Source organism: Cyprinodon tularosa, unplaced genomic scaffold (assembly GCF_016077235.1).
Source record: "Cyprinodon tularosa strain WSP-4 unplaced genomic scaffold, ASM1607723v1 ctg264, whole genome shotgun sequence".
Taxonomy (NCBI): domain Eukaryota; kingdom Metazoa; phylum Chordata; class Actinopteri; order Cyprinodontiformes; family Cyprinodontidae; genus Cyprinodon; species Cyprinodon tularosa.
This window is the reverse complement of record NW_024038968.1, coordinates 501,931-528,588: the sequence shown is the minus strand read 5'-3', so window position 1 is coordinate 528,588 and position 26,658 is coordinate 501,931. Positions and strand designations below refer to the sequence as shown.

The following is a 26,658-nucleotide window of genomic DNA, read 5'->3' as shown; positions in this document are numbered from 1 at the left end:
GGGTTAGGAAATTCTGGTACGTCAGGCATACGCTGGATAAATCGGCAAGGCGTGACAGGGCCATGTGTAATACATCATTTGAAAGCTAACACTTTCTAGTTTCTAAAAATATAAATGAAAATAATGTGACTAAAACACAGCCTAAACTGCTGCAGTTAAAACATGATTCAAAGTTAATTTTTTTCTTCTTGAAAATAATAGGTCTCTTTTGAATAGCAGTGACAAAGACATGTTTTATAGCAGGCACGTGTCATTGTTTTACATTTATTCTGCATCATGTCAACAACTGCTGAAAATTTCAGACCTCTAACAGTTCCAGAGCTATTAGACTTTTAATTTCTGTTGTCCGATAATTTTCAAACCTCTCTAACGTTTGTTAGCCCTGGCTGCTGCAGACGGCTAACGTTAGCCCTGCCTGCGGTTAGCCTCGGAGCTCCGCCGCGGTCATCTCAAAATCTGAATGGTTGACACGCCCTGATGCATTGATGTTGCATGTAAACCAGCTGCTTCTGCTGCCTCTGCTGCTTTAGGTGTGAACGTAGCATAAGAGTCAGAACAGTCATTTTTGTGCTGAACTGTCGCTGTGGTTTCTGGAATTTATTATTTCAGACGCTTCACAGCAGCTCTTTTCACCTGTTATAGTGAAGTGTTTTAGCATTTTTTAATCCAATATGTGACGTTTGAAGCAGATCAGCCACTGATCTAAGTAATACTGTAAATAAAACTATTTACCTCTGTAACCACAAACACATGACAAACATTTACATACAAAATCACTGGATTATCTAAAAACTGGGGCATAACCAGAAGGAAGACTTGTTGATGTTTGTTGGTTTTTTATGCTTTCTTTTAAAGCAAAGTCCTGCTTATTGAATTTTCTGCCATGTGGATGTTGATAGAAAGCTCCACCTGCAGTGACTGATAAGCTCAGCCTTAGTTCCCCTTCTGTCAGTCTTCCTCATCTTCCTAATGGAGCTAAATGAATGCAGTGAACATCCACAGCATCCTGGATACAGGAGCCTTTTATTTTGAAGTAATCCAGAGAAATAAGGAAATCAAGAGCATTTTATTGTTTTTACTCTTTAAAGGGTCTATTTATTCATAAAATCTGATTTCCTAACCCCACTTGCTGAAACTATCCGTGCTGCGCTGCTCACACTCAGTTACGTGATCCTGGGGATGACCACTCAGGACACGGGACAGTCTTTGTGTGGACGCAGGCCAGCTTTACGTAAGATGCACATTCTAACTCTCCCACATCCACCCACACACGGCTCACTGCTATGCTCACAAACTGGCCTTTCTTTTCATAGGAGGAGCATTGTGCTGCCATAATGCGTTCAATTGACCATTCATGCTGATGAGATTTTTACCAAAAGACCTTTTCTGACTCCTTCGATTGTCATCGCTCTGACATTAAAATACCCAGCAAAGCACACACACACACACACACACACACACATGTTGCGTCACAATATCCTTGTGGGGACCTTCCATTGACTTCCATTCATTTCCCACTAATCTATATGGCCTAACCATGACCCTTGCCCTAACCCTAACCATTACCGACACATACCTATCCCTAAACCTAACCTAAACTCAATTCACACCTTAGTCCTAAACCTAACCCCCACCCCAAGAAGAGAAACTTTCCTTATGGGGACCAGTTGTTTGTTCCCACAAGTACCTATGAGTCCCCAAAATGTAGCATATTCCTAGGAAATTGTCCCCACCAGGTATTAAAGACATGGCCACACATACACACAATTCTGGCTTTGGCCCATTTTATATGAGCTGGTTTTTCCGACACCAAACCACATCCATCCTTTAGCTCAGTGCTTCCTAAAGTGTCTGCAGCCTCTGGCAGAGGACAAATATGCATAAAATAAAACCTCTATTATATTTTGGTAATTATGGAAGTTCCATCCATCTTCCCCCGCTTAAGGGCATACACTGTACAATGTTTTGCCCTTTACCCGAGAATTTTTTGATTGGCCCGACTTTCAGCCTCATCACCCGTCCTGCGTTGTGTAGCATACAGGGGATAATGAGGGGCCATCAGCCTCTAACGACCACCTCCCCATCAGGAATCGTAAGGTCGGGAGAAAATCAAACATGTTTGAAATTAAGTCGGCCGTCGTGAGGTATCGGTGGGCAACTCCTGCTGTTGAAGCAGAGCTACGAGCTGATTTACCAGAACCTCGAGCACTGCGCATGCGCAAACAAGGGAGTTCTTCTTCTAATTCCACCAGAATGACGAATCCGACCAGTGCCATGTCTCGGCGCACAGTCCAAAGTGTGTTTTTTGGACGTACAGTGTGAGCAGGTAGATCGCATCAGAGCGTCAGGTGGCACAGTTTGAGAACATGTATCGTGAGCTGTGAACTTTTAAACCCTGCGGTTTCGTCATACAGTGTGAGCTGTAGAGTTTATGCATGGATTTAGTGTTTGTCAGAGTCGCAGTAGGTCCCGTACATGTCTCCAGCAGTGTATGGGCGAGAGGGGGGGGGTGCACCATGGACAGGTCACCAGTCTGTTGCAGGGGCAACCTAAGGACAATTAACCTAATAATCACGTTTTTTGACCATGGGAGGAAGCCAGAGTACCCAAAGAGAACCAGTGCATGCTCAGGGAGAACAAGCAAACTTCAGGTAGAAAGATCCTGGGCCGGGAATCAAACCCAGAACCTTCTTGCTGCAAGGCAACAGTGCTGCCCACTGCGCCACTGCGCAGCCCATAAATTAAATCAGCTGCTATTCTCAGCAGGATCCAGCCTGCCATATATACCCATAGTAATGGTGGACAGTAGCCTTGTTGTAGTACTACGTATGTTCTACTGACTGGACAGTAAACAGGTTAACCAGCCATTCTTTCCCGTAATACCTAAGAAAAATATGAATTTTTTCAGATGATCCTTTACAGCCTCCATATTCTGTCTGACTTTGCTCCAGAGGCAATTCGAACACAATCCATTTTTTGTTTTTCCTTAGGACTAAAGTAGACATAGAACACTCAGACATGCCTGTAAAGTGTATCTTTAGAATAGTAACTGTAATCTCTGGAGAAGATATTGGTCCACCTTCTATTTTCTTATGCTCGGTGTCAGGACTGTAACCTTCACTGAACTCTCCCTCAGGTTCACATGGAGGAGAAACGGGAAGTTCTTCAACATTGGCAAAGATCACAGAGTGACAATGAAAAAACGCTCAGGGACTCTGGAGATCGGATTTAAAACAGGAGGAAAACCAGAGGACTACGAAGGAGAGTACCAGTGTTTTGCCACCAATAACTATGGAGTGGCTCTGTCCAACAAAATACTGCTCCGGGTCTCCAGTAAGAACCTTTCTATCACTGAGTTACTCCTAAACATGTAGACCTATTTGTGCAAAGTGCAAAAGAAGAGAAAGAAGAGACTTTCTTTAGTTCTTTAGAAGATCAAACTTCTTCATAGCTAAGAGTCTCACCCTCTTGTTGTTGCCATTTTTTCCAGAGGCTCCCTTGTGGCCTAAGGAATTGCTGGACCCAGTGACAGTGACAGAAGGCTCCCCTCTGGTCCTACCCTGCAACCCGCCCCCTGGCCTGCCTCCTCCATACATATTCTGGGCGGACAGTAGTAAGCAAAGCATTTCCTTATTCATTTTTATGATTTATGCTGCTGAAGATTCTCAGTCATCCAGGTCATAGTCACAAGGCGGACTAAGATTTCAACTTTCAAAAACCTACAATGCTTCGTCAAACTTGGAAACAAAGTCCAGTGGACTTTTTTAAACTTTTCAGGAATTCTCATGATTTACTTTTTTTTAAAATGTTGATTTTTTTCCTTAACATAGTACAAATACATGCAAGTCTTTGCATCTGCTACTTATTTGCTGCACCTGTAACACAGCGAAAAGTGGGTGGAGCTTAGTATGTTTGATATGTTGACATGTTTTATACCAGAATTCTGTCATAAATGTCATGAAGTTCTTGACGTTTCATTGGTTGGAGGATCTGATTAGAGTTACCCTGCACTGTTGGCACTGGATGCATTATTCCTGTCTTTAATCCTATTGGAGGATAAAAGGAGTTCTTTAGTTGCTTTCACACGTTTGACACATTAAAGGGAGAATTTAGAGGAAGGTTTATGCTTTTCCTTTGTTAATCAACTAATACTGATCCTCCAGAGTGAAAAGAGAAACCAAATCATGCTGTCTATAACTTTGAAACCACTTATCTATTAGTTGCCATAAATGAAATAGTAATGTATATAAATGTAGCTCTTTGCCTGAGTCGCAGTGGCAGCCGAGACCCCCCCATCCTAAACAGCTCCTGCAGCTGTTTAGGATAAGCTAGCGGTGTACCAGGAGCCACCAGCATGTCCCTGGTGTCCCGCGGACCTCCTCCCAGTGGGACGTCCATAAGGGACTTATGAGCCAGCTTTAGTGGACTCCTGTCGCTGTGAAGGACTCTACTCTGAACTTCGCCCTCACACTAGCTCTGTCCGGCCATCCCTTTGCATCTGAGGTCTCCATTTTCAGTCATGACCAGGGAGAGTGTAGAAACGTAGACTGACATTACACCATGTAGAATGACAAGGCTGCATGACTCTCAAGCTTGTATTACATTTGTGACATAAGAATATGGTAAAGCAATGTAACTTTATGTGAGGCAGATATTGCTTGACCTTTCCACTAACATATCGATGCCTTCTACTTTAGCATGACACTGGGGGGCCCTAAGGATGGAGCCATAAGGTGAACCCTAAAACACCATGCAAGACCTGCACTGTTACCAACGCTTCAGAAAGAAAAGTCACTATTAGCTGTCCTACAAGTAGCTAAATGATGTTATCACCTACTTTGCATATTTGCTCATGTTTTGATCCAACCATAGAATCCAATTAACGTCAGTTTATTTATATAATCTCAAGGCACTTTCCAGTTCACCAGACCATCCAGTCAAATTGATTCAAAGTTTTCTATCTAAGGAAAACCAGTTGATTGCAATGAGGCAATCCCTCATACTAAGCATGCTTGTAGCGACAGTGGAGAGGAAAAACTCTCTTTGAACAGGAAGAAACCTCCAGCAGAACCAGGCTCAGTGTGAGCGGCCATCTGCTGAGGCCCACTGGGGTTCAAGGAGACAGAAGCAGACATAGAAAAAGAAGCATAGATACAAAAGGCAACTGTCAACCAGCTCCACAGGCGGCCCCGTCCAGGAAACACACAGCCAGGCAGACGAGCTCCGAGCCAGCTCCCATGTCAGAGGATGAAGAGAGCACATCCAGTTAGTCACAGTCAGAGAAACAGGACTGCACTGGAAAACAGGCCAAGCTCCAACATCTAGAAACAAAGGTGTTGATGGCAGCAGCACAGCTGATATTTCTCTCCAGGATGGAGTCACAGCCAAACAGGAACAGACCAGATGAAGCTACTATGAGAAAAAGCAGAGAGAGCAGAACGTTAGAGATTGAACTAACAGATTCTGCAGAGTGGGAGAATAGAGATAGAATGAAGCAGAATGATGAAAAAAGGGGAGAGAAATGCAAATTTTCTTTCAGATATTTTCCTTTTTTTAATTGCTTTAAATAATTAGATATGATTAATATGATGAACTGCTCTATGAAGGATTAAAAAAAAGAAGAGCAAGAGAATAAAATTATAGTTGAAACTTAGCCCACTGGTGCTCTAATGTTTTCAGAAGACATTGAGGACCCCGGTGTATCTTGAGGGCCCCTTGGTGCCTGTGGGCACCACGTTAGTGACCCCTGAACTAATCTAACACCTGGGTAGACAAAAAAATAAAAAATATGAAAAAAACCATCTCCCTGTTCATGTTTACTATAATGCTAGAATTTTTTTTACACTTTTACAAACACCTTTTTTCAAAGAATATTTTATTTTTAAAAAAGTGAAAGCAGCATTGAGTTTTGGTTTGTTCTTCCCCAGTGCTAACTGGTTCTTCTCTTGGGTCCAACAGATATGGCAACCATTCCTCAGGATAGCAGAGTCTCCATGGGTCTCAATGGAGACCTCTATTTCTCAAATGTTTTAGTTGAAGATGGACAAACAGACTACTGCTGCAACGCTCGCTTCCCCTTCACACAAACCATCCAGCAGAAGAACCCCTTCAACCTCCGGGTTCAAACCAGTAAGTATAAAAACAAAAGCACCACCTGCTCTGCTTTAGGATCTAATTTTGGATCAATACAGGTTCTGTCTGTGATGCTCCGTCAATCAGCTGATTATCTCTGACCAAACAGCAGAGGCAGCGTTATTTTTCTCATGTTAATTGGAAGCCAGCTGGCTAATCTGTCAGCCGTTTTTCTACAGTTGGATCTGAAGTTAGGAGGAGCATCTCTGAAGAGCTGAGACAGAGGCAGTTCCTGTTGGAAGACTTTTCCGGATCTAGTTGGCAGATCCCTTCCCCTCTCAGAGAGTGCAGTGCTGCCATTGGCCTGTAGGGGGACTAAACCACAAAGTTTTGTGTCTAGAGTCCTAATGGCTTAAAGTTACACAGTGTTGCTTTAAAATCGCAGGGAAGTCATATTTAAATGTGAAATCATTCTGGCCTAAGCATGTATCTAAATGTAGTCTTTGTCAGACCATATTGACCAAAAAGTTAGAAAATTTCTATAAAAAAAAAATCTGTCTTAAAATCTGTTTTTTTTTTTTTTACATTATCTTATGCAGGCCAGTTAGTTATACGTCAGCCTGAACATATAAATTACGCCAATCATATATCAACACATTGAATTCCATCCCAGTGTTCACGGGGATGGACGTCTGTGTCTTCGGCAGGCGTAGAGCTAACATAACTGGCAGCGTTGCGAGGCAAGGGCTCAAACCTGTACGGCTGGAAGCCTTCTACACCAAACCAAGCTTCTGCCGCCCTGGCGTCCTCTTCCACAACATCTTCGTCCCCGCTTTCCTCCTCTAAATAAAAAATGGATGACGGAGGAGACTCATCCACGACCTCCGACACTAAACTCTCCTCCTCTTGCATGTTTCCGCTGTCCATAGCGTTCCTTGACAGCGTCGTTTCTAAGTCACCAATTTAGTGCTACTTGGTCCCAATGGAATTTCCCATTGGGAACCTGCTAGCACTAAGTTGCTAACTGGTTAGCAAGATGCTTCCGACAAACCGGCCACAACCAAACTTGGTTGCGAACCTTCCGCCACAACAATCCCGCCCCCTTGACAATCACATTCACTATATTCATTGGTGTAAAGTCGTAGCCTGGGTGCCATTCCGAACTTAGTCCCGCCCACAAGGTTTGAGGTCGGGAAGTTCGGTCTGGCATTGCTCCATAGTAGCGCGAGTATGATCGGCCACTCTCTGGCGATCCAGTCAAATTGTCAGGGCGGGCTTTATACGATGATGGACAGATGATCAACAGTAACGTAATCAACCACGTGACCAAAGCGCGCTTGGGTGACAACAACAATGGCTGCCGCTGGAGAGTTGAGGTGAGTAGATTCTGCTATTAGGTCTGTTCTAGAAGATATCAACAGCAAATTAATTTTAAAAGAGGAGCAGAGAAACGCGATCAAGGCTCATCTTCTTATTCTAGGCGTGCAACTGCACGCTTTGATTTTTGTTGACAACAACTGTGTGTCGCTTAACATACGTCACGCACTCCGTTGCTCTTATTGGTTGTAGGTCTATCCAATTGAGTGCAGAGGCATTTTTTTTCCTGGTTCGTTCGAAACACGCCCCATAATCACAGCTCTGTGGAGCAGCATCAGACTCATTCTGACTAGAATTGAGTCGGACTACGTCAGGCAAGTAAAGTCGGGCACCACTCGGGAAAATTTGGAAATGCAACGATTGGAACAGCCGCTTCCCTACGGCTTTAAAGCAGTACTAAAGAACTTTCACTTTTGGTCGATTTGGGCTCCCCCCTGGACAAAAGCTGTACTGTTTACCTAAAGGAAGACAGCATTTCTCATGAGGACCAGTGCATAGCATGGTAGAATCCAGGCCTGCCGGTCGCCTGCAGTTAGATTGAACAACATTTCTATTTCCTGTGGCTGTGAGAGATGAGGTAATAAATCTAACTGTGGTGAGACTATGTCAGATGACCATGTGAAAATAAGTAACCTTTAATTCTTATATAGTATTCCTGCACAGCCCTGTCCCCTACCTCACATGAGTTTAGAGCATTCAAACAGTTTAATATGACACATATTCACAGTAAACAAAGCTATAGACCCCAGCAGGAAGGAGTGGCATTGCCTGAATATCTGTCATGATGTTTCAAAGTTCTGACCCAAAAAATGCAGAAAACTGAACAGAGAGACCAGGTAAAAGGTTTAGCAGGTTTTATTGAAGAAGTAAACAGGGGGAGAAGCGTTGCTCTGAACACTGCTCAACCAGAACTGCAAAGTGAGGGGAAGACCCAGCGGTTAGTTCAGGCTCAGTGGGGAATTTGACTCGTGAAACTTGTAGAAGAGATTTTGGTTGCCGACTCACGTTTCCAGAGAAGTTGTTGTGTTCTGGACTCCTGTCTGTGTGCTGTGGTTCCAGTGTTGGTCTGATTCGATGAAGGGCGGAACAGGTTTGACCCAGAATGCTGTTGATAGTTGGAGAACGGAGAAACTGACTGCCACTCAGATTTCCTGCGGTACTTGAACGGGTCGTTGTGGAGAATAATCCCTTTCTCAGTGAAAGCTCAAACGATCTCTTGGGGAAAGTGGATCGAAACCTCCTGTTTGAACCCCAGCTCAGTTTGAAGCTCAGTTTATCCTTCCAGGGAGAGAAGGTCCGAGAAATCCATTTAGCAGGACAACTTCCTGCCAAGAGGCAAAGACAAACAAAGTTAAACTCAGCTTGACTCAATAAAAACTCAGCTTGGCTAGAGTACCCTAAACTGGCAAACACTCTGGCGTCGAAGTAGTGGCAGTCAGCAGCTTAAGAGCACTCCGTTTTCAACCATCTGCAGGTGTGTGAGGAGGCGGCCAGAACCAGGCGCCTCCTGGTGGAAGAAGGGAGACAAACACAGAAAACACAGACACAAAACAGGAGTCCTGACAATATCAATCCTGGACAGTTTCCTCATATACACAGTCTCTCAGGGAAATTTAGTTGCATCGACTTCCGTCTTTACAACGAATGGTTAAGTGATATATGCCGTAAAGCAGTCTGCACATTTGGAGTTGTTTTGTGTGGCAGGGTTACTGCCACACTCATCTAAGTTGTTTAGTGTTGGTGAAAGTGACAAAGACCCCCTCAGGTCATGACAGAGGCGTCATTCAACTAGTTGGTATTCGATGTATTATAAAAAAGTTATGAAAATATCTTATGAAGGTTTGATGTGTGTTGGTTTAAATACAATTTGTTTTCACTCCTTCGATTTTCCAATAGGACAATATTACAGGATTGTATGATTATAAAACTTTAAAAGGTATAATTTTTTTAATGGTTTTTGTGTCATTTGTATTCAGTGTATTCACCCCTTGGCTGAATTTTGATTCACTCCCCAACCCCCGTTAGAGCAAAGCCTCCTCTAAAGAGGAGTCAATGTTTGTGGTTTTTAAACAGGCTGGCTAACAGTCCGCCATTCATTTTAAAGCAGCCACTTTTGATTGAAATGTTTATTATCATCTTCTCTCTCCATGGCAGGTTGCTGTAGTTTAATCAGATTATGTTGCGTAACTTTGGTGTAAGTTTGTCTAGAAATGACGTAATACAACGGGTAATTTAAAAAAGGTCACCTAAAGTCTTCCAGGTTTCATAAGTGCTCAGTAAAACTTTCTGATTTAGCCAAAGTTTGAACTGATAAGCAGTTTTTTTTTGCCTGCTGTTTCTAGCGGAGCCATACAATGACACGTCTCACAATGCATCCAACCCCTACGGTGGTGAGTCTGTTTCTGTGATGGAGACCTGCTTCCTGTTAACCCTGTAGTTTGACAGTAACATGGTCTGCACACTAATCAGTGAAGCTGAATCTAACCTGAACTAACTGCTTTATCTAAAAGCTCTTTGAATAACATTTTCATAGCTCTGCCTCTGTCTTTCTTTTGGTTTTAAATAGTTTATCTAATGTGTGACTTATTGCTGAGTATTTTTTTTCAGACACTCCGTAGTAAAGGAGTTATATTTCATGATGTTTCGTAAACGCACAGTTTGGTGAATAGTCTGTATGGTGGTGCAGTGGGTAGTGCAGCAAGAAGGTTCTGGGTTAAATTTCCAGTCCAGAGTCTTTCTGCATGCAGTTAGCTGTTCTCCTTGAGTCCTCTCCAGGTACTCCGGCTTCCTCCCACTTTCCAAAAACATGACTGTTAGGTTAACTGGCTTCTCTAAATTGTCCTCAGATGTGAGTGTGTGAGTGCATGGTTGAACGTATCCGTGTTGAGACTGGCAGCCTGTCCAAGGTGTACCCTGCCTTTTGCCCATACACTCCAGGAGATAGGCAAAGACCCCAACGGCCCCTGTCGGAATAAGCAGGAGAAGATGGATGGACTCGACAATGAATTTCATACTGGATCAGAATGTTCCAGTAAATACAACAAGCTGTCCAATAAGGAGGCCCTAGAAAACCCCAACCAATGAGTCAAAGCTCTTATTTCCTTCCATATGAAGAGCATTAAGTTACAGAATCCAGGAAAATAGCCTTCAGCTCAACTACCCAAACTGGTGGTGAACAATAGTGTAACAGGGACGAAAAATCTAGAATGTCTCCAAGCAGGACCGTAGTGATAGTCTAAGGTATACTTGGAGTCTTAGTCTTAGTCTTGGTCTCAGCCTCCAAAGGCTGGTCATGGTGTTGGTCTGGGTCTCTAAAGATCTTAGTCTTGTTCTCAGCTTCTAAAGAGCTTGGTCTTGGTCTCAGCCTTAAAGGTCTTAGTGTTAGTCTTGGTCACAACCTCTAAAGGTCTTGGTGTTGGTCTCAGCCTAAGGTCTTAGTCTAAGTCCTGCTCTCAGCCTCCAAAGGTCTTGGTCTCGGCCTCTAAAGGTCTTAGTCTTGGCCTCAGCCTCCAAACATCTTGGTCTCTGTCTATAATGGTCTTGGTCTCCTCCCTTTAAAGGTCTTGTTCATGGTCCCGACCTCTAAATGTCTAGGTCTTGGTCTCGGCCTCAGCCTCTTAAGGTCTTGTTCTAGGTCTTGGTTTTGGCCTCCAAAGATCTTGGTCTTGTTCTCAGCCTCCAAAGGTCTTGGTCTCGGCCCTTTAAAGGTCTTGTTCATGGTCCCGACCTCTAAATGTCTAGGTCTTGGTCTCGGCCTCAGCCTCTTAAGGTCTTGTACTAGGTCTTGGTTTTGGCCTCCAAAGATCTTGGTCTTGTTCTCAGCCTCCAAAGGTCTTGGTCTCGGCCCTTTAAAGGTCTTGTTCATGGTCTCGACCTCTAAAAGTCTAGGTCTTGTCTCGGCCTTAAAGGTCTTGGTTTATGCCTTAGAATCACGTTGATCTCTCACAACCTTTGTCCTAAGCTTGCTCCTCCTGTTAACGATCATGCTGTCACAATAGACCCACACACCCACACCCCCACACATAAAGACTGATTGACTGAACTTTGCACATTCTCCCTGTGCTTTATTTGACCAACCAGTAGATTTCCTCCTGCAGTAGTTGCAATGGATAATTATCTCTTCTTCTCCTCTTTCTTTTCTCACCTGAAATGCTTGATTGAATAAACACCAAAGTCCTTCTGTGGCTTTATGTGGCACATCGTCCCTTCAGTGACGATTCCTATCATGTTTGTTAAATATTTCTGTAAATGAGAACATTGGCTGATTTTGCCGTCTTTGCTGACCAGCGGTAAAAAGTAATGTTTTTTATCTGTTTTTTTCAAATTCCTAACTGTGAAACGAGACCACGGGCGTTAGCTTCTTGCTCACAGATAAGAGACGAAAGCCAGCAGCAAGGAAATGATCAGAATAATAACGTAAGCCGATGTGACAGGGAGGATGTTTAGCTACTTGGAGGAAGTGACTCATGCAGCCGGATAAATTAATGCTTTTGTGCTCAGATTAACCTCCCATCATTTCTCATTTACAGGCCGCAAAGTAGCACAGTCCCCGCCAACCTTCCTGTCCCCCTCAGGGCAAGAGAGCTCCAAAATGGTGCTACGAGATGAGCAACTGCTGCTGGAGTGCATCGCTGCTGGGCTGTGAGCACCAACACCCACACATAAACACAAACATGCTCAAACCGCATCCCTTTGGTCTCATCCAGATAAAGTCCCACCATGATTGCAAACATGTTAGTACAGTAATAGCCATTCAAAACGGCCCTTCGAACCTGAATGGAAGCCGAATGGCAGCTAACTTCCCTGCAACTCCCAGCAATATGCCCTCCAACTTCCAACCATGTTTTTTACTCCCTTTCACTGAATTACAGGGTCTGACCAGGAGATGGCGCATCTCTTTAGATCTTAATGTCCACAAATCATGACAGAAAGAATAATTTTAGTATAAAGATTGATGTTTAAAAAGGAATTGTAGGGGACCAGCAAAGGGCCAGCAAAGAACCAGCAAAGGGCCAGCAAAGGACCAGCAAAGGGCCAGCAAAGGACCAGCAAAGGGCCAGCAAAGGGCCAGAAAAGGGCCAGCCAATGACCAGCAAAGGACCAGCAAAGGGCCAGCAAAGGACCAGCAAAGGGCCAGCCAATGACCAGCAAAGGACCAGCAAAGGGCCAGCAAAGGACCGGCAAAGGGCCAGCAAAGGACCAGCAAAGGACCAGCAAAGGGCCAGCAAAGGACCAGCAAAGGGCCAGCAAAGGACCAGCAAAGGGCCAGCAAAGGACCAGCAAAGGACCAGCAAAGGGCCAGCAAAGGACCAGCAAAGGGCCAGCAAAGGACCAGCAAAGGGCCAGCAAAGGGCCAGCAAAGGGCCAGCAAAGGACCAGCAAAGGGCCAGCAAAGGACCAGCAAAGGACCAGCAAAGGGCCAGCAAAGGGCCAGCAAAGGGCCAGCAAAGAACCAGCAAAGGGCCAGCAAAGGACCAGCAAAGGGCCAGCAAAGGACCAGCAAAGGACCAGCAAAGGACCAGCAAAGGGCCAGCAAAGGACCAGCAAAGGGCCAGCAAAGGACCAGCAAAGGGCCAGCAAAGGACCAGCAAAGGGCCAGCAAAGGGCCAGCAAAGGACCAGCAAAGGACCAGCAAAGGGCCAGCAAAGGACCAGCAAAGGGCCAGCAAAGGACCAGCAAAGGGCCAGCAAAGGACCAGCAAAGGACCAGCAAAGGGCCAGCAAAGGGCCAGCATAGGACCAGCAAAGGGCCAGCAAAGGACCAGCAAAGGACCAGCAAAGGGCCAGCAAAGAACCAGCAAAGGGCCAGCAAAGGACCAGCAAAGGGCCAGCAAAGGACCAGCAAAGGGCCAGCAAAGGACCAGCAAAGGGCCAGCAAAGGACCAGCAAAGGACCAGCAAAGGGCCAGCAAAGGACCGGCAAAGGGCCAGCAAAGGACCAGCAAAGGGCCAGCAAAGGACCAGCAAAGGACCAGCAAAGGACCAGCAAAGGACCAGCAAAGGGCCAGCTAAGGACCAGCAAAGGGCCAGCAAAGGACCAGCAAAGGACCAGCAAAGGGCCAGCAAAGAACCAGCAAAGGGCCAGCAAAGGACCAGCAAAGGGCCAGCAAAGGACCAGCAAAGGGCCAGCAAAGGGCCAGCAAAGGACCAGCAAAGGGCCAGCAAAGGACCAGCAAAGGGCCAGCAAAGGACCAGTAAAGGACCAGCAAAGGGCCAGCAAAGAACCAGCAAAGGGCCAGCAAAGGACCAGCAAAGGGCCAGCAAAGGACCAGCAAAGGGCCAGCAAAGGGCCAGCAAAGGACCAGCAAAGGACCAGCAAAGGGCCAGGAAAGGGCCCATGAAGTGGGGAAATTTTGAATGGCTGCTACTGTAACCAAATCATTGGGAGTTTAGTAGAAAATCAGGTTTAAAGATGTGATTTTTTACTTGTTAAATGTGATGTTTTGGAGAAGACATTCTTTCTCCTCCCAAGTCTTACACGCCTCCTCCCACCGGTTTGCCCCGCAGTCCTACTCCCACCATCAAGTGGTTCAAGAGGGGCGGAGAGCTTCCAGTAGAAAAGGTGAAGTTTGATAAATACAACAAAACCCTGGAAATCAGCAATGTGTCCGAGGAGGATGCTGGCGAGTATGTGTGCATGGCCAACAACGATCTGGGCAGCATACGCCACGCCATCGACGTGCAGGTTAAAGGTGAGGATGATGAAAGTGAAGCTTTTGTTGTAACAGATGAAGAAGCCGATGTTAGTAAAGTTAACTGCCTGCTTCTTTTCCACAGCGGCTCCTTACTGGTTAGACAAACCTACCAACTTGGTGCTAGCCCCAGAGGAGAACGGCCGTCTGGTATGTCGAGCCAACGGCAACCCCAAGCCCAACATTCAGTGGCTGGTGGATGGAGAGCCCATCGAGAGTGAGATATCTTCCTGGGTTTATTCATTTCACCTTTATTTTATCATCCTTCATTTCTTTTTTACAAGTTTTTATTCCGATGAAGCTCATTAAGGAACACGGCTACTTACTGTACATCCATCGCGTAAAAGACCAACATTTAAACATGTTTCAACTTTAAGTGTCTAGACGATTTCATAATATTCAACTCAACTTTATTTATAAAGCCCTTTAAAACAACCACAGCTGACATAAAGTGCTGTACTTGTCAAAGTACAGCACTTTATACAAATCACAAAGCCGTACAATCAGATTATTTGGGCTGTTTTAATCTGGACAACTTTCAATCTAATTGATTCTTATTTTGTGTATGTAAACATAGCTAATGATGACTTATTATACAATCTGTTTCACAAATATTCTCCATCATCGTGTCAATGATGTCACCTTCAACTTTAAAGGAATAGTACACCCAAAACATGATTAGCCTTCATTTTCTACTCACCCCCATGCTGAACAACACTCTGGAGTACTTTTTTGATATCTCAAATGCATCTGGAGATCTGGGAGGCTTCTTGCTGTCTGCTGACATTCAAATAATGGAGGTCTATGGCGCCCGAGGCAGAAAGGTCCATAAAAGTCCACAAAAAACGTGTCAATATTCCTCCATACTGCTCGTCCAATGTATTCCAAGTGTCCTGAGTGGGTAGCGTCCAGAATTTACTCGAAACGAAGTCATTTAGAATGTTTTTAGAGCATAAACAGTAGTGTATAGGATTTCCTGAAAGCGCGTTCACGAGTCTACGGAAACCGTGGCAGACCAAACCAGATGAAAGTGCGCATTCAGCGTCTGCTCTGCCGATAATGCAAGCGTAGAAGAAGAAATGTGCTGTTTACCTGTGCAAAGAAAGAAACAACGAAAGAAAAATGTCTGAGGACTTCAGTGTTGAGGAAGAGCATGAGTTCTTTGCCGAGCTGAATGCGCACTTTCATCTGGTTTGGTCTGCCGCGGTTTCCGTAGACTCGTGAACGCGCTTTCAGGAAATCCTATAAACTACTGTTTATGCTCTAAAAACATTCTAAATGACTTCGTTTCGAGTAAATTATGGACGCTACCCACTCAGGACACTTGGAATACATTGGACGAGCAGCATGGAGGAATATTGACACGTTTTTTGTGGACTTTTATGGACCTTTCTGCCTCGGGCGCCATAGACCTCCATTATTTGAATGTCAGCAGACAGCAAGAAGCCTCCCAGATCTCCAGATGCATTTGAGATATCAAAAAAGTACTCCAGAGTGTTGTTCAGCATGGGGGTGAGTAGAAAATGAAGGCTAATCATGTTTTGGGTGTACTATTCCTTTAAAGCCTCAGTACTGGGTTTGTTTGTTTTGTTTGTTGTAATCCTTGTATTTATCTAATGAAGTTATGATATGGATCTACATTACCATTGATCTGGAAAAGAAACTCTATAGATATTGATCTAGAACGTTGTGAAGGTTTGCTTCACTGGACGACGATTGGATGAAGATGAATATGAGGGCTGGATGATGACGCCAAAACTTATGGTCTGATATATGTATGGTTTGCTGCTGTCTGTTTGGACCTTTCTGAACATGTGCAGCAAATGGACTGATCCAATAAGGTGGACACTGAAGAGGGGGGGCTGAGACACACTTAATATTAAAAGCGTTCTGATGACATTTTAGCCAAAGGAGTTTTATCAAAAACATAGTTATTGTGCACAAATAAGGAATAGTTGTATTAACCATACGTGGAATCAGAGTTTTATGGGGCCCCCAGAAACTTGGGGCCCTAGGCAGCCGTCTAGTTTTGCTTAACGGTAAATCCGGCCCTGATTAGCCTATAGCTGCAGCCACAGCCTTCAGGTCAGTGGGGAACATCATCCCTCGCTCAGCCAAACGCTGCTACTGTAAAATGGAAGGAATAATGAAATACTGGACATGCAGCAGCATCCCTGTTATTAAATAAAATATTGTTTTTAATAAATGCACAGATTATGTTCTACCTGATGTTTCTCTTTGCTTTCGATCATAGCTGCTTCACCGAATGCCAACAGAGAAGTGCTTGGAGATACCATCCTCTTCCGGGAGGTGCAGATCGCCAGCAGCGCTGTCTACCAGTGCAACGCCTCAAACCAGCACGGCTACCTGCTGGCCAACGCCTTCGTTAGTGTTCTTGGTAAGACATGTTTGACCTCAGCACTGACTGCTGAAACACGAAAAGAAAGGTGGACTGTTTTAAAGCTCAAATGTAAATCAGTTCTTCAGTCTGTCATCCAAGCCCAGCTGTAACTGATGAAGTCAGCAGCTGTTTACATACAAGAAAGAAAGGAAGAAAACGTAAAAAGGTTAGATAATAAATGGATAGCCAGGCATTTAGTACGGTGGCTGAGAAGTGCAAAACACATTTACAATTCAAAAACACATTAACAAATAAAAAACAAAATAACATTTGAAGAAACAAAATTATATTTTATGAAACAAATGTATTTTTGAAAAAAAAGTTTAAATTTTTAAAAACAAATAAACATTTTAGCAAACAAATTTACATCTAAAAAAAAATTGACCGTTCGGAAACACTTGTACATGTGCAAAGACAAAACTGCAAGTGGCAAAACACAGTTACATAGCCAAAAACAAATGAACAAAAGACGGCTACACGGAAAGGGAATGTCCCAGTGGCCAGATGTGACGTCACCATTACCCTGACTTGTAGTACAAACAGCTCAATCTGTAGTCCTCCTGCTTCACGTGAAAAGTCAGCGGCGATTTTATTATTGTGGAGCAAATTTCAGCCAATTTACACCATTTTGTTCTTCGTGCGGACGGTCTCTGGAACTTTTACGGGACACGGACCAGGTGGCAGGACCACCGGAACTGCTGCAACGCAGCCACTGCCACGAATTGAGCTCGGCCCTGCTGCTTGGTCCTGCCACCTGGTCCGTGTCCCGTAAAGGTTCCAGAGACCACAATAAGGGCAAAACATTGTTCGGTTAGCGTAAACTTAAGAAAAACAGCTTCAGTGCAATTCTTTCCATCTAAAATCGCCGCTGACTTTTCACGTGAAGCAGGAGGACTACAGATTGAGCTGTTTGTACTACAAGTCAGGGTAATGGTGACGTCACATCCGGCCACTGGGACATTCCCTTTCCGTGTAGCCGTCTTTTGTTCATTTGTTTTTGGCTATGTAACTGTGTTTTGCCGCTTGCAGTTTTGTCTTTGCACATGTACAAGTGTTTCCGAACGGTCAATTTTTTTTTAGATGTAAATTTGTTTCCCTATAATGTATTTTTTTTTCTCTAAAATGAAACTTTCTCTCACTTAAAATCTAACTTATTTAAAATGTGAATTTGTTTCCTAAAATGTAAATTTGTTTTTAAAAATTTAAACTTTTTTTTCAAAAATACATTAGTTTCATAAAATATAATTTTGTTTCTTCAAATGTTATTTTGTTTTTTATTTGTTAATGTGTTTTTGAATTGTAAATGTGTTTTGCACTTCTCAGCCACCGTACTTTAGGCACAGCTGCAGCTTTATTTAGATAAACTGGCCTGAAACCAAATGGTTTCAAAGAGCTTCAGCCTTAAGCTGAAACTGTCGGATCTGTTTTCTGGCTACATTAGATATAAAAAATATCTGAATCCCATAAGAAACACAGAGTCTCTGCAATATCAAATATTTTTGGAAAACTCAGTGAAGAGTTGCTGGTTTGCAGGAAGTGTGCAGTAAACTGACGGTCCAGTTCAGCTTTATGACCCCTTCTCCTGCAGGAAGCAGCCATCAGTAGAAGGGAACTGGATTTTGGGTAGCACCTCCCTGCTAAGCTCCTGTCACACCTTGCTGATTTCTCCAGTTATGTTTGGCTTCAGGTGCCTAACCCACATGCAGAACACTCCGAGGCAGGATAGAAGTTCAAAGGTTTATTGAGAAGTTGGAATACAATGAATAAACAGATCCTAAGGGGAACTAGTCTGGTCACGAGTGGATTCTGAAATGCACACAGAGTAATCAGATCCAGGACTGGTCACGAGAGGGTTCACTGCGGAGGGGGACAGAGGAGTTAGTGGAGGTCCAGGTAATTTGCAGGATGAGAGTGTGCAGGTTGGCTTAGGCTTGCTAACCGTAACTGGCAAACCCTCTGGCACTGGAAAGACGTCCTCTGCCTCCTTAAATACTGATCTCCTGATGAGCAAACGAGCGACAGGTGGTTGCAGTCAGCTCCGGCTCCAGGAGATCTCGTGCGCCCTCTGGTGGAGAAAGTGGATAGACCTCTAGATCCCAACACAGTGTCTGCCTGACATCCCAGAATCTCCTAAAACGCTGGCATACGCTGAACTTTCTATGGATTTTTTCTATTTCTATAACAACAGCCAAACCTATGCTAACGCACGGCAGCGTAATGAACATGAAATACCACAAGCATCATTTCATGGGCATTACGCTGCATCACTTTAAGCTGCTCCCCTCAGACACATGGCTGCTCCTAAAGGGGGAGCCTGCATAAAAACATGCCTCTGATCGCGGTGTTAACCTAGCTGCTGTTTACCACCCACCCAAAAAAAAAGAAACAAGAAAGAAAGAAGGCTGCCAATACGCCATTATACAGTAGCTGGAAGTTAGAAACACGTTCAGCGCTCGTCTGGAACACGTCAGATACCTTGATATGAGTTAGAGAGAAGTTCTGGATAAGTTACGCAGAGGTTTAGGATCAGCTAGACGCCACGACTGATGAGGAACTGACACTGAACGTACGTCGACCATCAGATAACTGACCTGGAACTGACGGCCCACGGATGATGGCTTTCGACAGGCATACGACATGAAATTATGAGCATCCTCAAGGTTTTCCAACGTACTTGCTGTATGTTGAAGTGTTCCAGCGTGCTTCAGTGTGCTTATCACTTATACCAAATGTAAGCATAACTTATCCAACGTATGCCAGCGTTTTTACCAGATTTTTCATACGTCAGGCATCCACTGGGCTAAATCGTCAAGGTGTAACAGGGGCTTTAGGAACCCCACCCCATGAGGTGGTCTAATGCAGGAGAGCTTTGAGCGTCTGTCTCTTCGTATCATCTAACCATCATGTCCATTTCCCTCTGATCCTGCCACCAACAAGGGACTGGACAATAACTGTAGTTTAAATGTTTTAATCCATACCAGCACGGACACATGCCCTGGAGACGCTCCTGCATGATGTCCACCATCAGCCTGTTTGAATGCATTTCCAAACACCCTAATAACTGATCATGTCCATGAAGGCTGAGCACGCCACCGTCCTTCTAGATCTGTGAAATCGCTGCATTGTGATGACCAATCGCTTCTCCTTTTACAGACATGCCTCCAAGGATGCTGGGACCCAAAAATCAGTTAATCAAAGTCATTGTGAACAACCGCACCTTCCTGAACTGCCCTTTCTTTGGCTCACCGTTGCCCGTGTTACGCTGGTGAGGATCTTCTTTGTTCACATCATGTAAAGCAAAGAAATCTGTGTTTTTTTTTTCTGCTATTAAACACACCTGAAACAGGTGAACAGATGTGAAATAGCCAGTCACCCATCAACACCCTCATGCTCCTGCAGGTCAGCTGCTCGTCTGTGGGAATAATGCTACCTTCACCTGCGCGCACGCCGAGCAGCAGAAGCAGATGCTTTACCTGCAAAATCTATGGTTGACACACATCAGGGTCCTTCAGTGCGTTTAGAGCAGCGCTTCATGAGCTTCTGAGCATCTGAGGCGCGTGGCGCGCTGAACTAGCAGCAGCTACTAGAGTTGGAAAAAATGTAACGTTATCTGCTGGATGCGCCTCATCAACCAATGAGAGAAGCTGATCTGGGAGCTGGCAGGGAGTCAGACGCAGCACTGCTGATGCAGAGCGCTATGATCACTCCTCTCAAACAGTTTATTAACGCCTAAATTAACTTCAAATGTAGAAACCTGCCGGCAGAATATGTTGGCTTTTATTATCCTGCTGCCTGCAGTTTGTAGCACAGACCTGAAAAACGCTAACATCTACTTCCAGCCGCAGAAGCATCAGACGCATCTGGACGTCTGACCTTAATGAGGACAAGCAGCAGAAATGAAGCAGCTGAAGCTTCTTTGCTGCTCAAAGCGTGTGCGGTTGTGAACGTAGCATAAAGTAATTCATAAGTTTAGAGGAAGGAGATGTGGTTTGCTTATCAGAACGACTAATCAGGGCTTAGCTGATCAGTAGTTTTTAAATCATTTCTAGGATCCAGCTCTGCTGGAGTTTGGCTCCACAGCCTGTGTGTGTGCATCCATTTTCACTGCATAGTTTATGTTTTTATGCACTTTAGTTCTTTTACTCTTTTCCTGTTTTTGTTCAGTTTCAAGTCTTTTTATCGTCAGCCTTTTTTGTTCAGTCGCTGTAATTTAAAGTGCATTATGAATAAAATGGATTGGACTGGTTATTGTGAGTGTGTGTGTTTTTTTTAAATGGTTTAATTTGATCTTGACTGAAGCCAACTGTTTGTTCCAAAGGTTTAAGAACGGCCTGGGGAGTGGCCTGGATGGAGGTCAGTACCGGGTCTATATCAACGGTACCCTGGAGATAAAACGGGCTCGGAAGGAGGACGAGGGCATCTATACCTGTGTGGCTACCAGCATCTTAGGCAAGGCTGAGAACCAGGTCCAACTGGAGGTCAAAGGTCAGACATTAATAAATCATGTGTGAGCTCCTACTTCAATAACTGTCTTATCATATTAAGCCGCTGTCACACCTTGCTGATTAGTCCAGCGTCTACCTGATGTCCCAGAATATACTAAACCGCTGACATACGCTGAACTTTCTATGGATTTTTTCTATTTAAGCATATAAATAGAGTATTCATAACAAATCCAGAACTTCTGTCCAACGACAGCCTAACTTCTGCATAACGCACGGCAGCGTAACGCCCATGAAATTATGAACAAGCCAGAGTCCTGAGGGGGGCAGCGATTAGCCCAGAGGTGCCGGAGGTACCTCCCTCCTGCCATCTTCCAGCAGTGACGTCACGGTGCGGTAAGCCTAGCGCCATTCTCCCCGCTTTACAAGCTAAATTAATGGGAACTACTAGACACATCTGCAATCAACAACAATTATTGAAGATTTCCAGAGGACTTCACCATTGAAATTCACCAGAGCTATAGTGAAACTGACAATGCCCACGTGCATGGCAGCTGGATGCTGGAATACATCGGGTAAAAGTGAAAAAAAGAGTTATTCCACCTTTCTGATTCCTGATCCTCCACGGACGGGTTGGTCGTTGGATCGCCAACTTGAAGAGGGAGGATTTGCCATCGAACTTCTGGCCAGAGAAAAAACCCGTAATATGTAGCCAACATTTGGAAGAAGAATGTTTTCAAGATGACTTGGATAATAGCGCGTTGTGACAAACACCAGATACAGCACTGGGACTTGATCAACAGCCGATACCGCACCGTGATGTCACTAACCAGTAGGTGGCAGTAGTGTTCTTTGACAAACATGGATGCCTCCAGTAAATCACATTCACATGAAAATTACTCTGAATTAAAAACACTGATCATTTATTGAACAGGATGGAATCATTTCAGATTTAAAGAACTTTCAGAAGTTTGAATTCTGAATATAAGCGACTTTTCCTTGAAACCCCGCGTAGAAATGGCGAACACCCTAAAAATAACACGGGGGAGTGTTGGCCTAGTGGATTTGAGCACTGTGCTCTGAGAAGGTTGCAAGTACCCGGTTCGATCCCCACAGCCTCCATTCTGGCTCACTGCCCCCCGGACGCCACAAAATGGCAGCCCACTGCTCCCCAAGTGGATGGGTTGCAGAGAGAAAATTTCCCCACTGTGGGACAATAAAGGGATTTACATTTTTATTTTTATTTTTTTTACAATAACCCAGATTTAGAAAATGATGCTCAAACACAGAACCAAGCAGTTTTTACTTTGTTGTGCAACTTTAACATATTTCTTGCCCGCCCCGGTAGGGATGGTAAATATGTTATTTAATCAGATATTTAGCAGATATTAGACTGTATCAGACTGTCATATCATCGCTGTCGGACGGAAACCTCGTATGTCCAAAACCATAAAGTTTACAGGAAATTGTAAAAACAGCGACAGCGGAAGAGTCCAATGGAGTAACGAGATTAAGTCCCAACCTTTTTTCAACACTTTTAATTGGTTAATATTTTCCAAAACATACGTTCACACGTGGGGACTGACCAATCATATCAATTTATGAAAAAAAAAAAAAAAAAAGTCCAAAATGGGAGTTACAAGGTTTTTCCCCGACAGCGACGATATATTGTTTGTGAACATGCCTCCTACTGGCTGTGTGTTAGAACAGCAAATGAAAGAGTGAATCGAGCTCAAATCACGCTCAGACAGATAATTCTGCACATATATGGAATAAATTCACAACTTCCGTTTAAAATATGAGTTTTTAAAAAATCATTCAACTCAGAGACAAACATGTCAGTCAAAAACATTTGACTAAAAACTAGTGAAACTCAACTAAACTAAACTACTATGTACAAAGAGGAAGGGAAAGCATGGTTACAAACCATATATATGAGAACCAAAGTTCAAAGTTTGACACCAGGCTTCAGCTCATGCTGGTCCCGCTACACACCCACTCCCAGGCTGTGGGTTCTGCAGTACTGGCCCAGTTTAGCACATATCCACCAGTACAGTAACACTGAAGGTTTTGTGTTGTGTAAATGTACAACAACCAGAGTGAGTGTCTTACACATTGGGACATTTACTAGGGTGGGGTGATTAATTGCGTTTGCAATATAATCAATTCTATTCAGTTTATTTCTACAGCTTTAATTCACATAATGTCACCTCACATCACTTTATAGAACCAGATCAACCAGATCATCCAGTCAGATTGATTCAAAGTTTTCTATCTAAGGAAAACCAGCTGATTGCATCGACTCATTGACTCTTCAGCAATCCCTCACACTAAGCATGCTTGTAGCGACAGTGGAGAGGAAAAACTCCCTTTGAACAGGAAGAAACCTCCAGCAGAACCAGGCTCAGTGTGAGCGGCCATCTGCTGAGGCCCACTGGGGTTCAAGGAGACAGAAGCAGACATAGAAAAAGAAGCATAGATACAAAAGGCAACTGTCAACCAGCTCCACAGGCGGCCCCGTCCATGGGATTTCTACAGTTTCTATAGTTGACAAATCTGCAACAATCTCCAAAACCTTCTCCATGTTTTCATGACCTTAGAAAAACTTTATTTAACTTTATTGTCACACAAAACAAAGTGTTGAGGCGTATAGCTTTCAACAGTGAAATGAACATTACCATTTATAAAGTGCAGCAGTGATCATAATGTACCGTAAACAATCTAGGAGAGAAGGAAGCCAGTTGAAAATCATGGTGAAAAATGCATTAGACATGGAGTTGTGTTCTATTTAAAGGGATTGTGAAAAAAATCAGGCACATTGGTGGTGCAAATATGATGTTTCCAGGTGTGATGGACAGTATTGATTAGAGTTTTCAACATTCATCAGTGTGATGGCGGTGGGGAAGGAGCTGCTGCAGAACCTGCTGGTCCTGCATTGAATGCTGTGAAGCCTCTTCCCAGAGGGCAGCAGGGAGAACCTTCCATGGTGGGGGGTTGAGGGGTAATTGATGATGTCACGGGCTGCAATGAAATGTCTTTAATGGAGGGAAGAGGAGCCCCCATGATCCTCTCTGCTGTTCTCACCTTCTTCCAGTCTGAGGCGCTGCAGCCTCCACACCACACAGTGAGACAGCTGCTCAGAACGCTCTCTATGGAGCTTCTGGAGAAGGTGGGGAGGATGGGGGGGGGGGGGGGGGGGCAGGTGGGCTGGGTTGTTGTTTAAAGAAACAGAGGATTTCCTCCTGAATAAGGCTGGAAGATAAGAAATGTGGAAGACGTGCAGCACTGCGAATACTGTCCAGATGATCAGTAAGATTATGTTTTTTTTTCTTCTTCTTCTGGAGGAGAATTGATTAGAATTAAAGCAGTGAAAGGAGCTGATGTTTCCTCCTTGTTCCCAACATTAAATGGAACCAGAGCAGAACTAGTAAGGTTTTAATCAAACAGAGTTTGATGCAGAGATCTGTCGATAAATCTAGAAGCTTCCTGATGTTTCTCTGTTTCATCTGATTTTCTAAGTATGGCTGTTTCTCTCTCCTTCCACCTTAACTCAATTAAGAGCCGACACGTATAATTCAGGCTCCCACGCCTCAGTCAGCTGTGAGGGGTTCTACAGCAGCCTTCCACTGTAAGGCGGTCTCTGACTCCACCCTGCCCACCAAGGTGAGCTGGACAAAGGATGGAGAGCCTCTGAATCCAAGATGGAGGTATGACACGTGATCTTTTTTAAGGTGACAGTAGAATCAGAAGAGCTTTGGTTTCTGTGCTCGATGACAAACATGCTGCTACATAAATAACAACTTTTTTTTTTTTTTTTAAGGGTAAAGATTGATAAAGATTCCCTGACCATCTCCAGTGTCAGTGAGGAAGATGAGGGATTGTACACCTGCATCGCTCAAACTGAGATAGACCAGGACGCCGCCTCAGCTCGCCTCACCGTCTTAGGTACAGCAGCACTCAGAACTGAGCTGCAAGTAGTGATGTAACCAGGCAGAAATATGGGACACAAACACAGCCCACCATGGTGACTGGAAATGACCGGATGCTGCGACATCACCTGCCGAAACTAAGCTAACAGGAAATCAATATGGAGGTTCTCCTGATGCAAACTATCTGCAAAACTTATAGTGAAAACGACTCAACTGGGAAAATCCAAAAGCCAGCCCTGCAGACGGGTTTAGTGTAGCGCAGATGTGAAATACGTGGGGTCTCCTTTTATTTTACATTAAGCTGAGTAACGTTCATGGATGGTGTCATGAAAGATCGCTGCTGAAATTCTGGACTAAGAAAGAAAAATGCTGCAATATTTCCTTTAACAGCTTCTTTAAGATAACAGACGTTCATTAAAGGGCTGCAACTAACTATTATTTGCTTATTGATTAATCTGTCTATTATTTTTTCAATAAATCAATTAATAATCGAACAGCACAAGGTTCTATGTAGAAGATTTTTTACAGATTTAAACCAGATGGAACTACAACTTTTCCACTTGAGAAGTTCTGGATAGTAAGACAGTATTAGGGCCAGGCTAGAGATTTTTTTTCTATTTCAAGAATAAACTCATAACATTACGAGAATAAAGTCTTAAAATTACGAGAATAAATTTGTAACATTACAAGAATAAAGTCATAAAATTAAGAGAATTAAGTAGGTAGATTACGAGAATAAAGTTGCAACAAGAATAGTCATAACATTACGAGAATAAAGTTGTAACATCACTAGAATAAAGTCATAAAACTATGAGAATAAAGTCATAACAATAAAGTCCTAAAATTACGAGAATAAAGTCGCGAAAATACGAGAATAAAGTCGTAACATTACTAGAATAAAGTCGGAACATTACGAGAATAAAGTCATAAAATTAAGAGAATAAAGTAGTAATATTACGAGAATAAAGTCATAACATTACGAGAATAAAGTTGTAACATAACGAGAATAAAGTCGTAACATTACGAGAATAAAGTCGTAACATTACGAGAATAAAGTCATAAAATTAAGAGAATAAAGTCGTGACAATAAAGTCCTAAAATTACGAGAATAAAGTCGTGAAAATACGAGAATAAAGTCATAAAATTAAGAGAATAAAGTAGTAATATTACGAGAATAAAGTTGCAACAAGAATAGTCATAACATTACGAGAATAAAGTTGTAACATTACTAGAATAAAGTCATAAAACTATGAGGATAAAGTCGTGACAATAAAGTCCTAAAATTACGAGAATAAAGTCGTAACATTACGAGAATAAAGTCATAACATTATGACAATAAAGTCAAAACATTATGAGAATAAAGTCATAACATTACGAGAATAAAGTCGTAACATTACCAGAATAAAGTCGTAATATTACGAGAATAAAGTCATAACATTATGAGAATAAAGTCATAACATTACGAGAATAAAGTCGTAACATTACGAAAATAAAGTCATAAAATTAGGAGAATAAAGTAGTAATATTACGAGAATAAAGTTGCAACAAAAATAATCATAACATTACGAGAATAAGGTTGTAACATAACTAGAATAAAGTCATAAAACTATGAGAATAAAGTCGTAACAATAAAGTCCTAAAATTACGAGAATAAAGTCGTGAAAATACAAGAATAAAGTCATAAAATTAAGAGAATAAAGTCAAAACATTACGAGAATAAAGTCGTAACATTACGAGAATAAAGTCG

At 43.3% G+C, this 26,658-nt stretch overlaps 1 protein-coding gene across 3 annotated transcripts in view; it reads left to right on the top strand.

The window, feature by feature from the left end:
- The window catches only part of nfasca (neurofascin homolog (chicken) a), a 138,813-nt gene that overhangs the window by 49,370 nt on the left and 62,785 nt on the right, over positions 1-26,658 (top strand). For 2 of the 3 annotated variants that reach the window (XM_038289162.1, XM_038289161.1), the window contains 11 exons: positions 3,137-3,333; positions 3,491-3,613; positions 5,959-6,129; positions 11,979-12,090; positions 13,955-14,139; positions 14,225-14,356; positions 16,394-16,537; positions 19,694-19,805; positions 20,859-21,025; positions 24,542-24,689; positions 24,803-24,927. In XM_038289162.1, coding sequence (XP_038145090.1) covers positions 3,137-3,333; positions 3,491-3,613; positions 5,959-6,129; positions 11,979-12,090; positions 13,955-14,139; positions 14,225-14,356; positions 16,394-16,537; positions 19,694-19,805; positions 20,859-21,025; positions 24,542-24,689; positions 24,803-24,927 — 1,616 coding nt within the window. Of the gene's footprint in view, positions 1-3,136; positions 3,334-3,490; positions 3,614-5,958; positions 6,130-9,791; positions 9,840-11,978; positions 12,091-13,954; positions 14,140-14,224; positions 14,357-16,393; positions 16,538-19,693; positions 19,806-20,858; positions 21,026-24,541; positions 24,690-24,802; positions 24,928-26,658 lie in introns of all 3 variants that reach the window. The other variant, XM_038289160.1, reaches the window with a different exon arrangement.